At 46.4% G+C, this 22,713-nt stretch overlaps 1 protein-coding gene across 7 annotated transcripts in view; it reads right to left on the bottom strand.

Annotated features, from left to right (window-relative positions):
• Positions 1-22,713, bottom strand: part of LOC122554105 (mucolipin-2-like) — a 94,944-nt gene that overhangs the window by 28,250 nt on the left and 43,981 nt on the right. For all 7 annotated transcript variants that reach the window (XM_043698585.1, XM_043698589.1, XM_043698590.1 and 4 more), the window contains exons 4-8: positions 16,328-16,481; positions 11,544-11,637; positions 11,260-11,356; positions 10,156-10,255; positions 390-502 (exon numbers count right to left, since the gene is read on the bottom strand). In XM_043698585.1, coding sequence (XP_043554520.1) covers positions 390-502; positions 10,156-10,255; positions 11,260-11,356; positions 11,544-11,637; positions 16,328-16,481 — 558 coding nt within the window. The remainder of the gene's footprint in view (positions 1-389; positions 503-10,155; positions 10,256-11,259; positions 11,357-11,543; positions 11,638-16,327; positions 16,482-22,713) is intronic.

Below are 22,713 nucleotides of genomic sequence, written 5' to 3'. Positions count from 1 at the left end.
GCTGGAAGGTTCATTTCCAGATGTTTCCTCACCATACTAGGTAAGATCTTCAGTGGGCCTCCGGGCGAAGCACTGCTAATAATACCTGCTTTCTATTTATATGTTTGGGCTTCTTTGGGTTGGTGATGTCATTTCCTGTGGTGATGTCATTTCCTGTTCTTTTTTCTCAGGGGTGGTAGATGTGTTTGTTAATAGATTTAATGTAGCTTTGGCAGTACGGGGTCAAAGGACCTCTTCTATACTGTATGATTCTATAATTCTGTGCTACCGATCAGATTGATCAGACCACTGAACCTTTCAACCAGGTTTGGAGCTTAACACTCCAGACTGACATTCCCAATGCAGACGGGGTAACCTGTACACATTCAAAGATGCAGTTGTATAAATACCTTGTGTAACTGGAGACCGAGGATAATAGATCGGGTACACAGGACAAGTGACATCAGGCAACTCAACATGACACAGGCATCAAAGATCAGGATATAGTGTGTGTTCTTTGAGACTGAAAGAATAAAGCAACATAAGTATGTGCTGAGATTTTTTCACACGGGGATTATTGCGTTCATTTCACTCTCCCCTGGGCATAGTTCACTGGTCGAAGCAATGCTGAGGACGTGGGGCAAGATTTGCTGGGCAGAAACAGAGTTCAAAGCCCATCAGAGAGTCCCCACTTAGGACTAATAGCCAACATTCTCACTCCTTCCCCTTGGGCATGGAAACCCACCCCTCTGCTTCCTCCTGCCCCTGTACTTCCTCCTGCTTGACCAGAATCACAGGTAGATAGGATAGTGAAGGCAGCTTTTGGTAAAGTTTCCCTTATTAGTCAGAGTATTGAGTACAGGAGTTGGGAAGTCATTTTGTGGCTGTACAGGACATTGGTTAGGCCATTTCTGGAATACTATGTGCAATTCTGGTCTCCCTGCTATAGGAAGGATGGTGTGAAACCTGAAAGGGTTCAGAAAAGATTTACAAGGATGTTGCTAGAATTGGAGGGTCTGAGCTACACGGAGAGGCTGAACAGGCTGGGGCTGTTTTCCCTGGAGCATCAAAGGCTGAGGGGTGACCTTATAGAGGTTTATAAAATCATGAGGGGCATGCATAGGATAAATAGACAAAGTCTTTTCCCCAGAGTAGGACAGTGCAAAACTAAAGGGTATAGATGGGAGGATAAAGGGGCAACATTTTCACACAGAGGGCGGTGCGTGTATGGAATGAGCTGCCAGAGGAAGTGGTGGAGGCTGGTACAATGACAGCATTTAAAAAGGCATCTGGGTGGGTGTGTGAATAGGAAGGGTTTGGAGGGATATGGGCCAAGTGTTGGCTCGATATGGTTAGTCTATCTGGTCAGCATTGACGAGTTGGATTGAAGAGTGTGTTTCTGTGCTGTTTCTAATTCCCCCTTTCTGCCCTCTGAAAGGATACCAGTCCATGGACCACTGCCACGCTCTCTTGCTTCTTTAACCATAAGATTGCAAGGAATGAAAAACCTGCACCTACACCTCCCCCTTCACCTCCATCCAAGGCCCCAAAAGGATCCTTCCACATCCGGTAGAGATTTACCTGCACTTCCACACACCTCATCTACTGTGTCTGTTGCTCTCCATGTGGTCTCTTCTACATTGGGGAGACTGGACGCCAAATTGTGCAATGTTTCAGAGAACATGTCTGAGACACCCGTACTAACCAACCCCACCGCCCTGTGGACGAACACTTTAACTCCCCCTCCCACTCCACCAAGGCCATGCAAGTCCTGGAACTCCTCCATCACTAAACCCTTACCATCCGACACCTGGAGGAAGAACGCCTCATCATCCACCTTGGGACCCTCCAACCACACAGGATCAGTGTGGATTTCACCAGATTCCCCATTTCCCCTCCCCCTACCTTATTCCAGATCCAACCTTCCAACACAGCACCACCCTCATGACCTGTCCTACCTGTCCATCTTCCTTCCCACCTATCCACTCCACCCTCCCCTCCGACCTATCACCGTCGCCCTCCCACCTTCATCTACCTAATGCATACCGTTGCCCCCCCAGCCCCACTCCCCTCCCAATTCTCTCTCAGACCCCTTGGGCCACCCCCTTACTCCTGATGAAGAGCTATGGCCTGAAACATCGATTCTCCTGCTCCTCTGATGCTGCCTGACTGGCTGTGCTTTTCCAGCACCACACTCTTCAACTCTAGACAGAGTAAAGGTAGGAAGGATGTTTCCAATGATGGAGCAGTCCAGAATCAGGGGTCATGGTTTCAGGATAAGGGGTAGGCCATTTCGGGCTGCGATGAAGAGAAATGTCTTCACCCAGAGAGTTGGGAGCCTGGGAATTCACTACCACAGCATGAGGTTGAGGCCGAAACAGTTTTTTTTAAGATGGAGGTTGATATAGCGCTAGTGGCTAAAGAGATTATGGGACATGGTGAAAGATGGGATTGGTGTATTGAGCTCAAACATCAGTCACGATCATACTGAATGGCGGGGCAGGCTTGAGGGGCTGAATGGCCTACTCCTGCTCCTATCTTCTCTTTCATAATTTCAGTGCCATTTGAGAGCGAGAGCGAGAGACTTTACTCTAACCACTAACCTATGATCTCATTGAGGACCTTTTTACTTGGTTATGGGAGAGCAGGAACAGGAGTAGGCCATTCAGCCCATTGAGCCTGTCCTATTATTCAAGGAGTTAACAAATAATCTGCATCTTCATGACCATTTCTCTGTTTTGGTTTAGAAACACAGCGTCATTCCCAGTTTTGACATTTTCAAGCCTCAACCTCAACAGCATTTTGATCAAAATAGAGTTTGAGAATTACCACTCCCTTAAAAATAATATGGAGACTATATATGGCACCACATCCACTCCCTCCATCACCGACACTCAGTACACACTGCTATTTCTATCTACAAGATGCACAGCAGACATTCACCAAAGATCCTGAAACAGCACCTTCCAAACCCACTACCACTTCCATTCAGAAGGACAAGGGCAGCAGATACATGGGAACACCACCCCCTGCAAGTTCCCGTCCAAGCCACTCACCATCCCAGTATTGCCGTTCCTTCCTTGCTGGGTCAAAATTCCAAGGGCATTGTGGGTCTACCTACAGCACATGGACTGCAGTGGTTCTAGAAGGCAGTTCACCCCCACCTTCTCAAGGGGCAACGAGGGACAGGCAATAAATGCTGGGCCCAGCCACTGATGCCCACATCCTACTAATAGAAGCATCCTGGTTGATCTGAGGAACTCTACATTTCGCATTCACGATATCTTGTTCTAGATATCAATTTAGATTGATCTTTGATGGAATGGAAATAGATCTTTCTCTATCACCTTTTCGACTCACAGGATCACCTTAAACACCTTAATGAAATCATCTCCAATTCTCTGTGCTGAAAGAAATACAAACCTCCCTCCTGTAACCCACACTGACGATTTCATCATTTTATCGCCTGGATCAGTCTGGTGAAGGTGCCAAGGCAACAGCACCCTCTGGCCGAGGAGTTTGTAAGTGGGTTCCAATCAGAGCATTGCACAGCTGCAGTATAACTCAGAACCCAACAGAGTCCTAACTAATCCAGTCTCTTTTCATGTTGCTATCTCAGGGTAACCAGAATGGCAATTATTGGGCATCTTGTGGAGGGCTGGGACATACATATCATTCAGTAAGACCATGGCGGGAAACAACATTGTGAGATGCAGAGGGAACTGGGTATGTTAGTGCATGCATCTGGAGAAGTTAGTGCAGGAACAACTAAGATTGGTCATGGAATACTGTGCTTTACTTCAACAGGAATAAAATGTCAAAGTAAGGATGTTTCCTTCATTTACACAGGTCATCGGTGAGCTCATATCTTGAAGACTGTGTGCAGTTTTGGTCTCTTTATTTAAGGCCAGATGTAAATGTGTTGAAGGTTGCTCAGATGAGATTTACCAGATTGATTCCACGAATGAGTGGGTTGTCTAAGGAGGAATGGTTGGACAGACTGGGGCTTGCTTTCACTGGAGAATGAGATTGAAGTGTATCAGATCCTGAAGGATCTCCACCAAGTGGATGTGGTAAGGCTGTTTCCTCTCTGAGTCAGTCCAGAACCAGGAGATGCTGTTTTAATGTGTCGAGTGTGTGTTACTGGAAAAACACAGCAGGTCAGGCAGCATCCGAGGAGCAGGAAAATCGACGTTTCGGGCCGGAGCGCTTCATCAGGAATCCTGCTCCTCGGATGCTGCCTGACCAGCCGTGCTTTTCCAGCAACATACTCTCAACTCTGATCTCCAGCATCTGCAGTCCTCACTGTCTCCCTGATGCTGTTTTATTACCAGGGATCACCCTTTCAGCTCAGGGGTGAGAAGAAACATCTTTTCTCTCAGTGGATTGAGAGACTTTAGAACTCTATGCCTCAGAAGCTGATAGACGTTGGACTCACTGAATATTTTAATGACAGAAGGATCGAGGAGGACAGATGGGAATGTGGGATTCAAAACACAAACAGATCAACTACAATCAGACTGAACGGGATTCAAAGGGCTGAATGGTCTGCCGTTGCTCCAATTTATACGTTTGCAAAATTTCCCGTCAGCTTCACCTTCCCATATCCCCCAATTCCCTTTTGTGAGCAAAGATCCATCAACCTCTGTTTTCCCTGGAGCGTGGGAGGCTGAGGGGTGACCTTATAGAGGTTTATAAAACCATGAGGGGCATGGATAGAGTGAATTGCCGAAATCTTTTCCTCAGGGATGGGGAGTCCAGAACTAGAGGGTATAGGTTTAGGGTGAGAGAGGAAAGATATAAAAGAGACCTAAGGGGCAACTTTTTCACACAGAGAGTGGTATGTGTATGGAATGAGCTGCCAGAGGAAGTGGTGGAGACTGGTACAATTACAACATTTAAGAGGCATTTGGATGGGTACCCCCAATTCCCTTTTGTGAGCAAAGATCCATCAACCTCTGTTTTCCCTGGAGCGTGGGAGGCTGAGGGGTGACCTTATAGAGGTTTATAAAACCATGAGGGGCATGGATAGGATAAATAGACAAAGTCTTTTCCCTGGGGTCGGGGAGTCCAGAACTAGAGGGCATAGGTTTAGGCTGAGAGGGGGAAGATATAAAAGAGACCGAAGGGGCAACTTTTTCACACAGAGGATGGTACGTGTATGGAATGAGCCGCCAGAGGAAGTGGTGGAGGCTGGTACAATTGCAACATTTAAAAGGATGGGTATATGAATAGGAAGGGTTTAGAGGGATATGGGCCAGGTGTTAGCAGGTGGGACTAGATTGATTTAAGATATCTGGTCAGCATTGAGGGGTTGGACTGAAGGGGCTGTTACTGTGTTGTACGTCTCTTTGAGTCTATGACTGTTGAACACACTCAATGACTGAGTTTGTGAGAGAGAGGAAATTGCTCCCCACCTCAGTCCAAAATTCTGAAATTGAGACCCCACATTCTAGAATACCCAGCTTGGAGGAATTATTTTCTCATCATCGGGAAAATAGTGGCACAGGAGAAACATTACTGGACCAGGAGCCTAGAGCCCCAGGTAAATGTTCTGGGGACATGGGTTCGAACTCCAGCACGGCAGGCCATGGAATTTAAATTCAATTAACTAATTCTGGAATACAAAGCAAGTCTCAGTGATGGTAAACTATCACTGATTGACATCAAAACCCATGTCAAGGGAGCCCACTCTACTGTCCTGGTTTGCCCCCACGTGACTCCTGACTCACATTAAACTAAAACAGAGGCAGAATGTCAGAGATTCAATGTGGAACAATGTTGCCACCAGGTGGATCTCTCTAGAATTGCAGTTATAAACATCAGTCTGGGACACGAAGAGTTCATTCAATGTTAAGCAAATAAGACCAAAAGGACTGTGGATGCTGGAAATCAGAAACAAAACCCAGAAATTGCTGGAACAATTCAGCAGGTCCGGCAACATCTGTGGAGAGAAATCAGAGTTAACACTCTGAGAAAGAACTCAGAGAAAGAAGATCATTTGGTCAAACGATTGTGTTAAGGTCAGTCTGGGGGAATGAATAGCTGCTAATGGGGACTATTCGCGAAACACCAGGAATTCAGCAAAAGTAATGACAGTGAACAAGATAAAAAGATTGGAATGGAAATGCTATTGGAGAGAGGAGCAGGATATCTTCAAGGTGGTCATGCCTGGAAGTGATGTGGCAGTCAGTTTAACACCAAAAGAATTGCGGATGTTGGAAATAGAACTTAGAACAAAACAGAAACAAAAACAGAAATTGCTGGAAAAGCTCAGCATCTGTGGAGAAATCTCTTGGCATCACAAGTGCCCACCTAAATCCTTCTTCAATGTACTGAAGCTTTCTGCCTCCCCCACCCTTAGAGGCAGGGAATTCCAGATCCCCACCACACTCTGGGTGAAAAAGCTGTTCCTCACATCCCTCTCTAACCTTCATCCTTTTCCTTAAATCTATTCCCACTGTTCATTGATTCCTCTGTCAAGGGGAAAAGTTTCTTCCTGTCTACACCCCTCACCATGTTCTCCATCTCGATCACGTCCCCTCTCAGTCTCCTCTGCTCTAAGGAAAATAAGCCCAGTCTGTCCAATCTCTCTCCATCACTGAAACTCTCCAGCCCAGGCAACGCCCAGGGAAATCTCCTCTGCCTCCTCCCCAGTGCTATCACATCCCTCTGACAATGTGGATTCCAGAACTGTACATGATACTCTCGCTGTGGCCTAACCAATGTTTTTATACAGTTCCATCATCACCTCCTTGCTCATAATCCTCAGGCCTCAGCAAATAACAGCACGTTACCCCTTATTTGCCACCTTAACCATTTCATCCACCTGTGCTGGGAACAGTGTACATACACACCAAGGTCCCTCTGATCCCTGTTACTTCCTGGGGTCTGACTGTTCATCGTATATTCCCTTGATGGGTTTGTCCTGTCCAACTGCGTCATCTTTAGATTTGGAACATTCTGGGTCGAAAGTGTGGTGCTGGAAAAGCACAGCCATTCAGGTAGTGTCCGAGGAGCAGGAGAATAGATGTTTTGGGCATAAGCCCTTCATCAGGAATGTTCATTAGAAAAGGGAATCATCTGTCTGCAGCTACAGACAGAGGACAATCTCTCTCACACAACAGGCTGATCATGTGGATTTAAAGATAATGACAAACAGCCTCTAACCCCAAGGGTCTGTTTGAGTCAAGGTTTAATATGATGGCTCACTGAGGACAGTCCCAAATCCTGAAAAGGTCAATATTGAGGGAGAGGGTTCCCACTGCCAGATCCTTCGAGAATCCATCAGAATTAAAGACCCAGAGAGATCAACATGGACCCTGATGCAGCAGGGTTGGATGAGAATGGCAGGAGGGACTAAGGGATCACTGGATCCCAGTAAATCTGATATGGATTCCTGACCCTGACAGAATCTAGAGACCGGACAGTGGAAGGTTGAGGTGTCTGAGCCACGTGTCTCCTGTTGGAGTTGCTCAGTGTCCAGGGACCTGCTCCTGTATGAAGCTGGGTCTGTTTCTCAGTGAGTTAGATCTCCAGTAACTGCCCTCCCAATGCTGCAGGATGTCCCCCTGCAGGTGGAAGATGGGGGGGCTGCCTTGACTGCGGTCAGGAGCTGGGGTTTATACACCTTCCCTGACCAGGTATCTGCAGCCACTGCGCAACACTGAAGATGGGTTACACCTGAAACGTTGATTTCTCCACCTCCTGATGCTGCCTGGCTTGCTGTGTTCTTCCAGCCTCCTGTTTGTTTATTGTGTTACCTTAAGCAGATCCAGACCAGTCCAGTCCCACCCCCCCAGGGACACTCAGCAGAAACAACAGGAACACAGAGCCCTGGGTCAGGAATTTCAGAACGTGCCCTGTAATTGATTCTCTCGCTCCTTCACTGTTTGCTTGGGCTGACAAGTGGCAAGTAACATTCACAGCACACAAATGCTGGACAATGATCATCTCCAATGACCATCACCCCTTCACATCCAATGGCATTACCATCACTGAATCCCCCACTGTCCATATCCTGGGGGTTACCATTCACCAGAAACTCAATTCAATTTAGCACATAAACAGAGCGGCTACAAGAGCATGTCAAAAACTAGGAATACTGTGTGAGTAACTCCTGTCTTGACTCCCCAAAGCCTTTCCACCATCTACAAGGCACAAGTCAGGAGTGGGATGGAATACTCCCCTCTTGCCTGGATCGGGGCAGCTCCAACAACACTCAAGATGCTCAAGCTTTCCAAAGATTACAAAGGGATCTTGATCAAATGAGTCAATGGGCTGAAAAATTGCAGATGGGGTTCAATCTGGATAAAGGCAAAGTATTGCATAAGGAGAAAGTGAGGGCTGCAGATGCTGGAGATCAGAGCTGAAAATGTGTTGCTGGAAAAGCGCAGCAGGTCAGGCAGCATCCAAGGAACAGGTTCCTGAAGAAGGGCTTATGCCCGAAACATCGATTCTCCTGTTCCTTGGATGCTGCCTGACCTGCTGCGCTTTTCCAGCAACACATTTTCAGCAAAGTATTGCATAAACAATGGTAGACCTTATACAATTAATGGTAGGGCCTTGGATAATACTGTAGAACTGAGAGACCTTGGGGTGGAGGTACATAATTCAGTGAAGTCTGCATCACATGTAGACAGGATGGTTGAAAAGTTGTTTGGCACGCTTGCTTTCATTGCTCAGTCCTTTGAGTATAGGAGTTGGGGTGTTATGTTGAGGTTGTACAGGAGGCTTCTTTTGGAATACTGTGTCTGGTTCTGGCTGCCCTGTTTTACGAAGGATATTATTGAGCTGGAGATAGGTTCAGAAGAGATTTACCAGGATGTTGCCAGGTATGGAAGGTTTGACTTATAAAGAAAGGCTGGAGCGAGGAGATTGAGAGGTGACCTGATAGAAGTTTATAAAATAATGAAGGGTGTAGATGGACTTAATGGTACAGTGTCTTTTCCCCAAGATGGGGGATCATTTTTAAGGTGAAAGGAGAAAGATTTAAAGAAGGCAGGAGGTAATTTCTTTTACACAGAGGGTGGTTTGCATACAGAATGAACTTCCAGAGAAAGTGGTGGATGTGGGTACAATTACAATGTTTAAAAGACATTTGGATAGACACATGAATAGGAGGGATATGGGCCAGGAGCAGGCAGGTGGGACTAGTTTAGTTTGGGATCACGTTCGGCATGGACTACAACTATTCAGGACAAAGCAGCCCACTTGATTGGTACTCTATCCATAAACTAGGAGAAAGTAAGGACTGCAGATGCTGGAGTTCAGAGTCAGGAGTGTATTGCCTGAAAAGCACAGCAGGTCAGGCAGCATCCGAGGAGCAGGAGAGTCAACGTTTCGGGCATAAGTCTTTCATTAGAGCCTATGCCCAAAACGTCGACTCTCCTGCTCCTCGGATGCTGCCTGACCTGCTGTGCTTTTCCAGCACCACATCTTTTGACTGTATCCACAAGCATCCACTCCCACCACCACCGACGCCCAGTAGCAGCCGTGTGTACTGTCTACAAGATGCACTGCAGAAATTCACCAAAGATCCTCAGACAGCACCTTCCAAACCCAGAGATGTAACCAGTTTGTCAAAAAGAAAGGATTCAAAGAAAAATCAGGAATCTCCATGTAATAAAAGCTAAAAAAAAAGTGGATGCTGGAAATCTAATTAAAAACAGAATGTTCCAGAGAAACTCAGCAGGTCTGGCAGCAGCTGTGCAGAGAAAAACAGATTTAAGGTTTTGAGTCCAATGTGACACTTACTCAGATTGAAAGGTATTGGAAAATGATGGGGTTTTAAAACTATTTTTAATGGAGTGGGGAAGAGTGAGGGGTACAGATGGTGCTGGAGCCCAGTGCAAAAGACAAAGGGTTTGCTAATTGTGGGTGTAACAGAAACAGAGATCTCACATGGGTGGGACTGAAGGCATGGAAGGTAAAAATGGGGGCTGTCTACTGAGGGTACAGTAAACATGACACAAACTAGACCATCCCATGGGGCAGAGGGGGGATGCAGGAATACCAGAACGTTTCATCATATGTTATATTTCTGAACACTTCGATTGTTCCTGGACTTGGTCTGAGTGATAGCAGATAGTGACTTTGCCCTTAGCAAACTCTGGAGAATCTGACCATTCACGTTAAATATCATCTTTAGCATCCGTAAAAATGTAAATTACATACGGGATCCGGAAATCTTCCACTCTTTACACTCTGTAACGGTGGTCTCACTCTCCAACTTTACTTTAATGATCCCACTGTGGGCTGTGTTGTCAAAGGTAATCTGTAATCAGGAGAGCCAAAGTTCCTCGTTATTGACAACGAACATTCCGGAAGCTTCCTCAACACCAACCTGGAGCCAAACCTCACCCACTTCCACTCAGTCCAAAGCAATTCAGCAAATAATTATCCAATCAGCAGCACCCACCCCTCCCCTAACCTTCACTGCCTGGGAAACGGGGGCAGGATTAAGGTGGGGAGGAGGAAGAAATCATGGGAGGGACGGAGAGGTAGTGGGATGGGCAGGGAGGACGGGGTGGGGGAAGAGGGGTAGGAGATGATGGGAAGAGGGATGGGAAGGGCAGGGAGAGGAAGAAAGGGGATACACTTGGTCCAATCACTGCCCAGTTTGGTTTCTCCTCCTGTGTGTGTGTGTTTTTTTTATGTTTAATCTGCCCTTTCAAATTTGCATCTCATTTCATCCTCTGCTTCTTCTGAAATCATTATTCTCCTGGTTTCAGGAAGTTGCCAGAGGGTGTCCCATCACTCAGTACTGTATCCATGTCTACTCTCTGCTTCTCTCCCCCAACCCCAATGTCCCCCTCCCCCCACCGCACTGTGCTGGGACCAGCTGCAGAGTTTCGTCAGGAAGCGGTTTTAACCTCAAAACGTGGGGAGAGTTGTGAGGGGCTTCACTCCAATCAGGCCTGTGTTCATCCATTGAACCAACAAGATACACCCTTCACCCATCAACACTTTATTTTTGAATATTCACCAGCTCAAAGTTACACCCCAGTCGTCACTCACTCACCATTCTGATTTGGGAAAATATCTCTGTTCCTTCAGTGTCACTGGGTCAAAATCTTGGAATTCCCTCCCTAAGGGCATTGTGGGTCTACCTACAGCACATGGACTGCAGCGATTTACGAAGGCAGCTCACCCCCATCTTCTGAGGAGGCAACTAGGGACGGGCAATAAATACTGGACCCAGCCAGTGATGCCCGTGTGCCACGAGTGAATAAGTACAAACACAACAGGTGAAATAATGACAAGAGGTGAATTACTCACAGTGATTGTAAACTGATAGCAGTCCGGTAATTCATTGTTGCGAATAGTTTGTAGGTCTATCCCCTTCAGTTTAAAGATGATTTCTATAAGTATCAACCTTAATAAAACCAAAGAAATAATAACTCAGGACACAAACATAACTGAAAGGTTTATAGTTACAAACGCAGGCATCATACGTACACCCCAAAGATAGAGTTCAACATTACATACACTGTACTGTAGCCTGCCATAAACCTAACTGCACGATCTACAAACATGACTGAGTACATTGCTGAGAAAGTTACCTGTAAAATTCAATGTCAAAAAATGATGCATTGGTCATTTTCCATTCTTTAAAGGAGTCCCCTATTGCAGAAGCTGATTCTATATTTATGCATTCTGGAAAGAAACAAACAATTAATTTCATAAGTACTGAAGAGTAGGAGATTCAGCCCTTTGAGTCTGTTCCTCTCTTTATTACGATCAGCTCAATTTTCCAGCCTGCTCTCCATAGCCCCCATCAAATCGTTCCTAATTAAAGATCTGTCTACCTTCTCCTCAAATTCACAATGTCCCAGCATCCACTGCGCTCTGGGGGAGCGAATTCCACAGATTCATGACCATTTGAGAGGAGTGATTTCTCCTCATCTCCATTTTAAATCTGCACCATACCTCATACAAACCTAAAACGATGACCTCTCGCTCTCGAACATTTCACTTCACAATTGGATGGAAACAAGATCACAATATTCCTAATGGACAGACAAGATCCACTGACTGAACAACGAACCATTCCAAAATCCTGGAAAAGTTGACTTGACTCATTTCTTCAATGCAAGTGGTCAAATTAACCAGTAAAATTCAATCCATTTATTAACCACAGCTTTTGAGTGAATAACTGAATATTTTGGTCTACACATAGGCAGAAACATATCCAACTTCATGTTAAATTATTTCCTAACTCTCCAAATGATTAGGAGCTACAGTTTCAGAGATACTGTGTGTGTTTGTGTGTGCAAGTGTATGAGAGAGTGTATGTGTGTGTGTGCATCAGTCACTCCCCATTGTGGAATAGATTGTAAGCAAGCTGTAAAGATTAGCTTCATACATTCACAAACCCCTAGTCTGACCCAGGCTCACTCAATAAAGATTCAGTGCAGCTACAGAGACCGATTTCCCACTCGCTGGTTCTCATCACCAAACTGTTGTGGCGCTGCTGGGAATGGCATTAAACAGGGAATCAGAGATGCATGTGTTAAAGACCATCTGGAATTATGGGTGACTTTAATCTACATTTAGATTGGGCAAATCAAATTAGTCAGGATACAGTAGGTGAGGAATTCCTCACGTGTATATGGGCTGGTTTTCTGGATCAATACATTAAGGAACCAAGCAGACAACAGGTCATCTTAGGCTGGGTATCTTTTTTTTTTAGATTACTTACAGTGTGGAAACAAGTCCACACCGACCCGCCGAAGCGCAACCCACCCATTCCCCTACATTTACCCCTTTAACCTAACACTACGGGCAATTTAGCATGGCCAATTCACCTGACCCGCACATCTTTGGACTGTGGGAGGAAACCGGAGCACCCGGAGGAAACCCACGCAGACATGGGGAGAATGTGCAAACTCCACACAGTCAGTCACCTGAGTCGGGAATTGAACCCGGGTCTACAGGCGCTGTGAGGCAGCAGTGCTAACCACTGGGCCACCGTGCCGCCCACAAATCGTACAATGATAAAGGAACAATCGGTGATGTATTTGAGAGGGATCCCTTGGGGATGGAATTCTTCTTCAAGATAGAGTGAGGTTGTTGATCCTGAGACCAGAGTCCTGAATCTTAATAAGAGAAACTGAAATGGTACGAGGCAGGAGTTGGCTAAGGTAGATTGGAAGGACTGACAGTGTTGGCAATAGCAACATTCAAAGAGCGAATGGTTGAACAACAAAAATTGTTTATTCCTGTTTGACCCAGGACTGCAAGGAGAACACTGGTTTACACGGAAAGTTAGAGACAGTAATAGATGCAAAATAGAGGCATACAAATTGAATAGGATGGAATATCCTTTTATTGTCACATGTACTCCACATGTATGGCAGCAGTGAAAAAACTTTATATGGCTGCCTCTAATGGCACCATCTTAGGTACAAATCTTACAGAGTAAACGTTCCAGTCTGTGCCCTCCAGCACCAGAGCAGAGGCCACACTGACTCCCCATGCCAGCCTCCATTCAGCACTTGCTCCACCGCCCCACTCTGAGAATCAGCCGCTCACTCAGCTCCGCCGTGGGACCGGGCCCGGTGCTCCGCTCCGCCGTGGGACCGGGCCCGGTGCTCGCTCCGCCGTGGGACCGGGCCCGGTGCTCGCTCCGCTGTGGGACCGGGCCCGGTGCTCGCTCCGCCGTGGGACCGGGCCCGGTGCTCGCTCCGCCGGAGATGGAGAGAAAACAGGGAATTGTAGATCTCATTGCGATAGTGGAGAAGAGGCTAGAGTGTGGAAAAGCACAGCAGGTCAGGCAGCATCCGGGAAGCAGGAGAATCGACTTTTCAGGCATAAGTCCTTCATCAGGAATGAGGCGAGAGGCTAGAGTCCATTATCAAGGATGTTATTGCAGAGAACTTAGAAAATAGCAGTAGAATCAGACACAGCCAGCAGGAGTTTATAAAAGGGAAACCACGTTTGACAAATCTACCCGAATTCTTCAAGGATGGAACTAGTAGAGTTGAAGATGGGGGGGAACCAGTGGATGTGGTTTACTTGGACTTTCAGACGGCTTTCAACAAAGTCCCCACAAAATTCAATTGTGTAAAATTCAAACACATGGGATTGGGGCCAGTGTTTGGACATTGGTTGACAGACAGGAAACAAAGACTGGGTATAAATGGCCATTTTTCTGAATGGCGGGCATTGACTGGTTGGCTACTGCATGGATCTGTACCAGAACCCTGGCTATTCACAGTATCTGTGAATGATTTATATGAGGGAACAAAATGTGATATATCAAACTTTTCAGATGACACAAAGTTGAGTGGAGTGAGCTGGGAGAAGGATGCAGAGATGTTGCACTGTGATTTGAACAGGTTGAGGGAGTGAGTAAATGCATGGCAGATGCAGTATAATGTGGATACATGTGAAGTTATTCATTTTGGAAGCAAAAACAGGAAGGCAGTTTATTATTTGATTGGCTGAGTGGGGGGAATGTTCAACAAGACCTGGGTGTCCATGTGCACCAGTCACTGAAGGTAAGTGTGTCGGTGCAGCAGGTGGTGAAGAAGATGAACTGTACGTTGGTCTCCTTAGTGAGAGGGTTCGAGTACAGGACAGGGGTGTCTTGCTGCAATTGTACCGGGTCTTGGTGAGGGCACTCCTGGAGGATTGTGTGCTGTTTTGATCTCCGTATCTGAGGAAGGATGTTCTTACTATTGCGGGAGTACAGTGAAGGTTTCCCAAATTGATTCCTGGGATGACAGGACAGGACTAAGGAGAGATTGAGTCAGTTAGGATTGTAGTCACTGGAGTTTAGAAGAATGAGAGGAATCTCATAGAAACCTGTAACATTCTAACAGGAATAGACAGGATAAAGACAGGAAGGATGTTCCCGATGGTGGGGGAGTGCAGAACCAGGATTAACAGTTTAAAGATAAGGGGTAAATCTTTCAGGACTGAGATGAGGAGAAATGTCTTCACCCAGAGAGTGGGGGAGCCTGGGGAATTCACTATCACAGACAGTGGTTGACACCAAAACACTTTTTTTTAAGAAGGAGGTAGATATAGCTCTAATGGCTAAAGGGATCAAGGGATATGGGGGAGTGGGTTGGGGAATTAGGATTTTGAGCTTGATGATCAGCCACTATTATATCAACTGATGGAGCACACTTGAGGGGCCGAATGGCCTACTCCTATCTTCTATGTTTTTATATTCCTCTGGCAAAATATTAAGACTATACCACCCCCATTCTCACTTCCCCCTCCATCCACCCCCAGTCCCCCAGCTACCATTGAGCCAGGAATCAGTTAAGCCAACACAGAGTAGGGTAGAAACCAAGTCAAACGTTCTCTCACACACTGAAGTAATATCGTTCACCAAGTCAGAATGATCACAAATCAGTGATCCACAGTGATGACAGAGTACAGGTTTGTCAAGCAGCTAGCAAACAGCAGCTGCTACTTATACATACGTTACTGAGTAACACAGCAATTCCCAAACAATATCTAACCCCATGTACACACAGGGCTCCTCATTAAAAAACTAGGTTTTCAATGGAGAGAGACAGAGAGAGAGACACACAGAGAGAGATGCAGGGAGGGTGGGACGCAGGGAGGGTGTGTGGGAAAGCGAGTGAGAGAGGGAGAGGAAGAGTGAGGAAAAGAGAGCGTAGAAGAGAGAGTGTGATCCTCACTAGTTATTTAATGGTCGAACTAATTTCATTCACACTATAAAATGCGTCAAAGGGAAAGGGAGGGAGATGGGTTTGGGCGAGATGTAGCTGGTGAGGACGGGGTTAACAGCACTCATTAGTGTTTCCATAGACATTGGCAGGTGCTGCACTGTTGGGAGTGCTGCCTGTCAGACCAAACACCAAACCAAAATCCCATCAGCCCTCCCAGGTGAACACAGACCAAGTGTACACCATTCGGTCCTTCAAATCTGCTGTGCCACTCAGTAAGATCATGGTTGATCTGATTTTAACTTCAATTCTACAAAAGTCCATAATGACCCTCCGAACAGTAACCCACCCAGACACATTCCCCTATCCTATTACTCTTCATTTACCCCTGACTTAACGCACCTAACCTACACATCCCTGAACACTATGGGCAATTCACCTGACCTGCACATCTTTGGACTGTGGGAGGAAACCGGAGCACCCGGAGGAAACCCACGCAGACACGAGGAGAATGTGCAAACTCCACACAGACATTCGCCAGAGGCTGGGACCCTGGTGTTGTAAGGAAGCAGTGCTAACCACTGAGCCACCATGCCACCCAACTGTTTTGGGATGCCTTCAGATCATGAGAGTTTCTGGAAAAATTGCCTGTCTTTCTTTTTAATTCTGCTCGGAACATTCCAACACATCTCCCTTACCTGTTACAATGCTTGGGTTGATTTGCAGTTTGTCCCTGGAGGGTATCGGCACATCTTTCATAAACAGCTGCTTACAAATCCGCAAGGTGGACCCATTCTCTTTATCTGCATCGTAGGCGTAATTCCCCACAGTCATATTCTGCAGCTGCAAATACTTGGTCGGAAAATGCACTTAACTTGAACATTTGTAATGTACATTGTGGTATGAAACATTAAGATAAAAAAATAAAATTTAACATTCTCCAACCTTTCCTAAAGGTACCTTACCATCTGACAGAATGACTACTCCAACATGTTCCCAACTATAAAACTGGCATTGTCAGTGAAGGTTTCCTTAGACAGTATTTCTATCCTGCCTCACGTTTTGCTACAGTGCTCCCGTGAAGCTCAGTATGAGGTGAGCTACTGGTATGGATTGAGGATTGGCTGTCTGACAGAAGACAGAGAGTTGGGATAAAAGGTTCTTTTTCGGAATGGCAGCCGGTGACAAGTGGTGTCCCGCAGGGTTCAGTGTTGGGGCCGCAGCTGTTCACATTATATATTAATGATCTGGATGAAGGGACTGGAGGCATTCTAGCGAAGTTTGCCGATGATACGAAGTTAGGTGGACAGGCAGGTAGTACTGAGAAAGTGGGGAGGCTGCAGAAGGATTTGGAAGAGTGGTCCAGGAAACGGCTGATGGAATTCAACGTGAGCAAATGCGAGGTCTTGCATTTTGGAAAAAAGAATACAAGCATGGACTACTTTCTAAATGGTGAGAAAATTCATAAAGCCAAAGTACAAAGGGATCTGGGAGTGAGGAACGGGTGAGGATCCTGGGATTGTATTCATTGGAGTTTAGAAGATTAAGGGGAGATCTAATAGAAACTTACAAGATAATACATGGCTTGGAGAGGGTGGACGCTAGGAAATTGTTTCCGTTAGGATAGGAGACTAGGACCCGTGGACACAGTCTTAGAATTAGAGTGGGTAAATTCAGAACAGAAATGCGGAAACGTTTCTTCAGCCAGAGAGTGGTGGGCCTGTGGAATTCATTGCCGCAGAGTGCAGTGGAGGCCGGGATGCTAAATGTCTTCAAGGCAGAGATTGATAAATTCTTGATGTCACAAGGAATTAAGGGCTACGGGGAGAATGCGGGTAAGTGGAGTTGAAATGCCCATCAGCCATGATTGAATGGTGGAGTGGACTCGATGGGCTGAATGGCCTTACTTCTGCTCCTATGTCTTATGGTCTTAGAGTACAAGCTGGGAGAGTACCACGCCATTTTCCACTTGGGAACCTTGCAGCCCTCCAGACTCACTATCCAGTTCAGTTATTTTTGAGCATGACCACCACTTTTCCCCATCCCCACAGCCCAGGTCCTATCATCACCCAGGCTGCTTTCAGCACAGCCAAGCCATTTCCACGCACTCAGTCTCCCCTTTATTAGTTTTTCTCCATCCTTGGCTTACTATCGTCTCTCTCTCTCTCTGTCTCTCTATCTCTATTCCATCCCCCCCACCCACCCCACCCACATCCCCCGTCTCTCTGGGCTTTCCCTCCAGGTTAGATAAAGATAAACCAGGCCAGAGTGTTCAGGAGAGATGTTAGGAATCACTTCTACACACAAAGGCTGGTAGAGGTTTGGAACTCTCTTCCACAAACAGCAATGGATGCTGGATCAGTTGTTAATTTTAAATCTGAGAGAGATATGTTTTTGTTAAACTAAGACATTGAGGGGTAGGGGCCAAAGGCAAATGTATAGAGTTAGGCCACAGACCAGCCATTGAATGGTGGACCAGGCTCCTATCCAATCACTCTTCTCTGCCAACACCAGGATGTAAATACGGATGTATTCCTCGCTACTATCCATTCTGAAGAAGAGTCACTGGACTCTAAATGTTAACTCTGTTTCTCTTTCCACAAATGCTGCCAGACCTGCTGAGTTTCTCCATGGGGGAATGGAGGATGGGGTTTAGGATTTCAAGAATCTTCTATAATTTCTGCTAAAACAGAGAGATTAGATTAGATTAGATTACAGTGTGGAAACAGGCCCTTCGGCCCAACAAGTCCACAACGACCCGCCGAAACGTAACCCACCCATACCCCTACATTTACCCCTTGCCTAACACTACAGGCAATTTAGCATGGCCAATTCACCTGACCTGCACATCTTTGGACTGTGGGAGGAAACCGGAGAACGTGCAAACTCCACACAGTCAGTCGCCTGAGGCGGGAATTGAACCCAGGTCTCTGGCGCTGTGAGGCAGCAGTGCTAACTGCTGTGCCACCGTGCCACCCACCAGAGGGTCTGCCCATGGCAAAAAACCACAGCCGTTCTCTATTTACTGACAAATCCCTTTCTTAATGCCCTCGTGCAGTTTTACTACCAGGTCAGGTTGCTCCTACATCCCCCTTAGAATTGGACCTTTCTTTCTGCCAATATATATCACTTCACATTTCTCCACATTAAATCACATCCTGCTGCGCCCTGACCCCATCCGGCCCTGACCCCCACCCCGCCATGACCCCATCCGGCCCTGACCCCTTGCTTTCCCATGTTGACCGTGTGTCCTAACTCAAGATCAAGGAAGCGCAGTAGGCCATTCAGCCCATTCAGCCTGCTCCAATAGGATCATGGACTCCTGCACTCATGCAATCCATCACCATTCTTTTCCCCTTGATGGAGAATCAATGAGCAGGATGTGTAGATTTAAGGTAAGGGGCATGAGACTTAGAGAAGATAGAGCCTTGGAATTATACAGCTAGGAAACAGACATATAACATAGAAAATAGAACATTACAGCGCAGTACAGACCCTTCGGCCCTCGATGTTGTACCGACCTGTGGAACCAATCTGAAGCCTGTCTAACTTACACTATTTCATTATCATCCATATGTTTATCCAATGACCATTTAAATTTCCTTAATGTTGACGAGTCTACTACTGTTGCAGGCAGGGTGTTCCACACCCCTACTACTCTCTGAGGAAAGAAATTCCCTCTGACATCTGTCCTTTATCTATCGCCCCTCAGTTTAAAACTATGTCGCCTGTGCTAGCCATCACCAACCAAGGAAAAAGGCTCTCTCTGTCCACCCTATCTAAACCTCTGATTATCTTGTATGTCTCAATCAAGTCATCTCTCAACCTTCTTCTCTCCGACAAAAACAGCCTCCAGTCCCTCAGCCTTTCCTCATAAGACCTGTCCTCCATAACAGGCAACATCCTGGTAAATCCTTTCCAAAGCTTCCACATCTTCCTATAGTGCAGTGAGCAGAACTGTACGCAATACTCCAAATGTGGCCACACCAGAGTTTTGTACAGCTGCAGCATAACCTCATGGTTCCAAAACTCAAAACCTCCACCAATAAAAGCTAGCACATAGTATACCTTCTTAACAACCCTATCAACCTGGGTGGCAACTTTCAGGGATCTATGTACATGGACAGAGATCTCTCTGCTCATCTACACTATCAAGAATCTTATCATTAGCTAGTACTCTGAATTCCTATTACTCCTTCCAAAGTGAATTACCTCACACTTTTCCACATTAAACTCTAGTTGCCACCTCTCAGCACAACACTGCAGCTAATCTATGTCCCTCTGTACCCTGCAACATCCTTCAGCACTGTCCACACTCCACCGACTTTAGTGTCATCTGCAAATTTATGAACCTATCCTTCTAAGCCCTCAGCTAGGTCATTTATAAAAATGATAAACAGCAGTGGCCCCAAAACAGATCCTTGCGGTAAACCCTTCTATACAATTCGTCCATGCCAACCAGATATCCTAAACTAATCTAGTCCCATTTGCCAGCACTTGGCCCATATCCCTCTCAGTAGAAAGTGAGGACTGCAGATGCTGGAGATCAGAGTCAAGAGTGTGGTGCTGGAAAAGCACAGCAGGTCAAGCAGCATCCAAGGAGCAGGAGAATTGATTTTTCGGGCATTCCTGATGAAGGGCTTATGCCCAAAATGTCTATTCTCCTGCTGCTTGGATGCTGTCTGATCTGCTGTGCTTTCCCAGCACTGCACTCTCGACCCCCATATTCCTCTAACCCTTTCCTATTCATATACCCATCCAGATGCCTTTTGAATGTTAAGTCACACAACACCAGGTTATAGTCCATCTGGCAGCATCCGAGGAGCAGGAAAATCGACATTTCAGGCAAAAGCTGTCATCAGGAATGAGAGGAGGAGAACTTCTTCAAGGTAGGCATCCTTGGAAGAGAATTTGCAGTGGGGTTAAAATCAACTAGGTGAAAGTGAGGGCTGCAGATGCTGGAGATTAGAGTCAAGAGTGTGGTGCTGGAAAAGATCCTTTTGACCGAAAAATTCCTGCTCCTGGGATGCTGCCTGACCTGCTGTCGTTTACCAGCACCAGATTCTTGACTCTAATCTTTAGCATCTGCAGTACTCACTTTCACCAGGTTACAGGTTTATTTGAAATCACGCGCTTTTAGATTGGTGCTCCTTCATCAGGTGAAGTGACTTCACCTGACCAATGAGCAGCACTCCAAAAAGGTTGCGATTTCATATAAACCTGTTGGACTCTAATCTGGTGTTGAGAGAGTTCTGACTCAGTCCAACACCAGCACCTCCACAGCGTGGCCTTTTAAATATTGTAACTGTATCAGCCTCCATCACGTCCTCTGGCATCTCATTCCATATACGCACCAGCCTCTGCATGAAAAGGTCGCGCCTCAGGTCCCTTTAGTGAGGCAATACGTTTTCCATCCAGATGGTGTTGAGAGTCTAGAACTCCCTGCCTGTAAGGGTGGGAGAGGCAGAAACCCTCATTGTATTGAACAAGTATTGCCATGCCAAGGCAAACACAGCTATGGGCCAAGTGCTGGACTCTGAGATTAGAATCGTTAGGGGGCTGTTTTTGACCAGCACAGACTTGATGAGCCAAAGGGCCTTTTACTGTGCTGTTGACCTCTGTAGCTGTAACCTCCTCACAGGTCACAACACTGCCCACAGTTTGCATCTGAAATTGTGCTTTTTATGTCATAGTCATGATCATTAATATGGATCTAGAAAAGCAGTGACCCCAATTCCAACCCCTGGGAACCTAGCCTTTTGTCCAAGGTGGGGACTGATGTTCCAACTCTCTCTGTCATTCAAAGTTTCCTTTCCCTGCTGGCACTTCCTCTTTTATTCCAGAGGTATCAGCTGAGCTGACAAGTCCATTACATGAGAATCTAGTGAAGACCTTTTGGAAGTTCGTGTACATCACATTAACAATGTGACCCTCATCAACTCTCTCAGTTACCTCATCAGAAAACTCACTCAAGGTACTAAACACACTTTGGCCCCTACAATGCACCAAAGACAGCTCCTTCCAACCCACAGCCACTTCCATCTGGAATGACAAGGGCAGCAGATACATGGGTACACCACCCCCTGCAAGTTCCCCTCCAAAACACTCACCATCCTGACTTGAAAATATATAACCATTCCTTTAGTGTTGCTGGGTCAAAATCCTGGAATTCCTTCCCAAATGCATTGTGGGACCAGCTCCAGCACATGGACTGCAGCACTTCTAGAAGGCAGCTCGCCCCCTCCTTCTCAAGGGCAACCAAGGATGATACTGCTACCCTCCACCTTGCTTTCCTTTTCTTAGCACCCAGTTCTGCCTTTTTAAAGTCAAGTTTTTGTTATTGCTTAAACATCATATTCCCACATGGCCAGCTGCACCTGCTCCTCATTGCTGATATTTATAGGCCTCCCCGCGCTCTCAGTCACACGCAGTAAACCTCCTTCCTTGCTATTTCCACACCACCTGACACTTTACTAATTATTACTCTCGTGCTATCTCTCCACACTTCTCCTCTTTAACGCTCTCTCCTAGCTCCCTTGCTCCTATCACATTGGTTTGAACACCATCTGACCGTGCTATAACTGTGGGAGCTAATTGAGACCAGTCCTGCACACAGCCCATAACAGATGACCAGCCCATAGCCACACTATCCTCTGCACTAGGGTGGGGTGGGGGGATGCAGTCACTGGGTGTGAACTTCATCTCCTCCATCACAACACTGACCACACACCCCACGTGTATACATACACACACTCTTACCTGCAATCCCCCACCACACACACACACCACCTCTCCACCCACCCCCCTATACACACACACACAAACATTTTTCTGTAGCTTTGAGAGGCTGAGGGTGTAAAGGCCTTTTTGTGTGTGTGTGTGTGTGTGGGGGGGGAGGGGGGAGAAGAGAGATTTTGTGTGTCTGTGTGGGGGTGTGTATGGTAATGTGTGTGTGGATGTGTGTCGGTGCGTGTGGGGGGGTTTGACTGTGTGAGTGTGGCTGTCTGTATGTGTAAGGGAGTGTGTGTGGGTGTGTCTGTCCATGGGGTTTGTTTGTATCTGTGTGTATAAGTATGTCTGTATG

The sequence above is a fragment of the Chiloscyllium plagiosum genome, chromosome 11 (genome assembly GCF_004010195.1).
Source record: "Chiloscyllium plagiosum isolate BGI_BamShark_2017 chromosome 11, ASM401019v2, whole genome shotgun sequence".
Lineage (NCBI taxonomy): Eukaryota > Metazoa > Chordata > Chondrichthyes > Orectolobiformes > Hemiscylliidae > Chiloscyllium > Chiloscyllium plagiosum.
The sequence above is the reverse complement of the archived record's forward strand: the minus strand, read 5'-3'. Positions and strand labels throughout refer to the sequence as shown.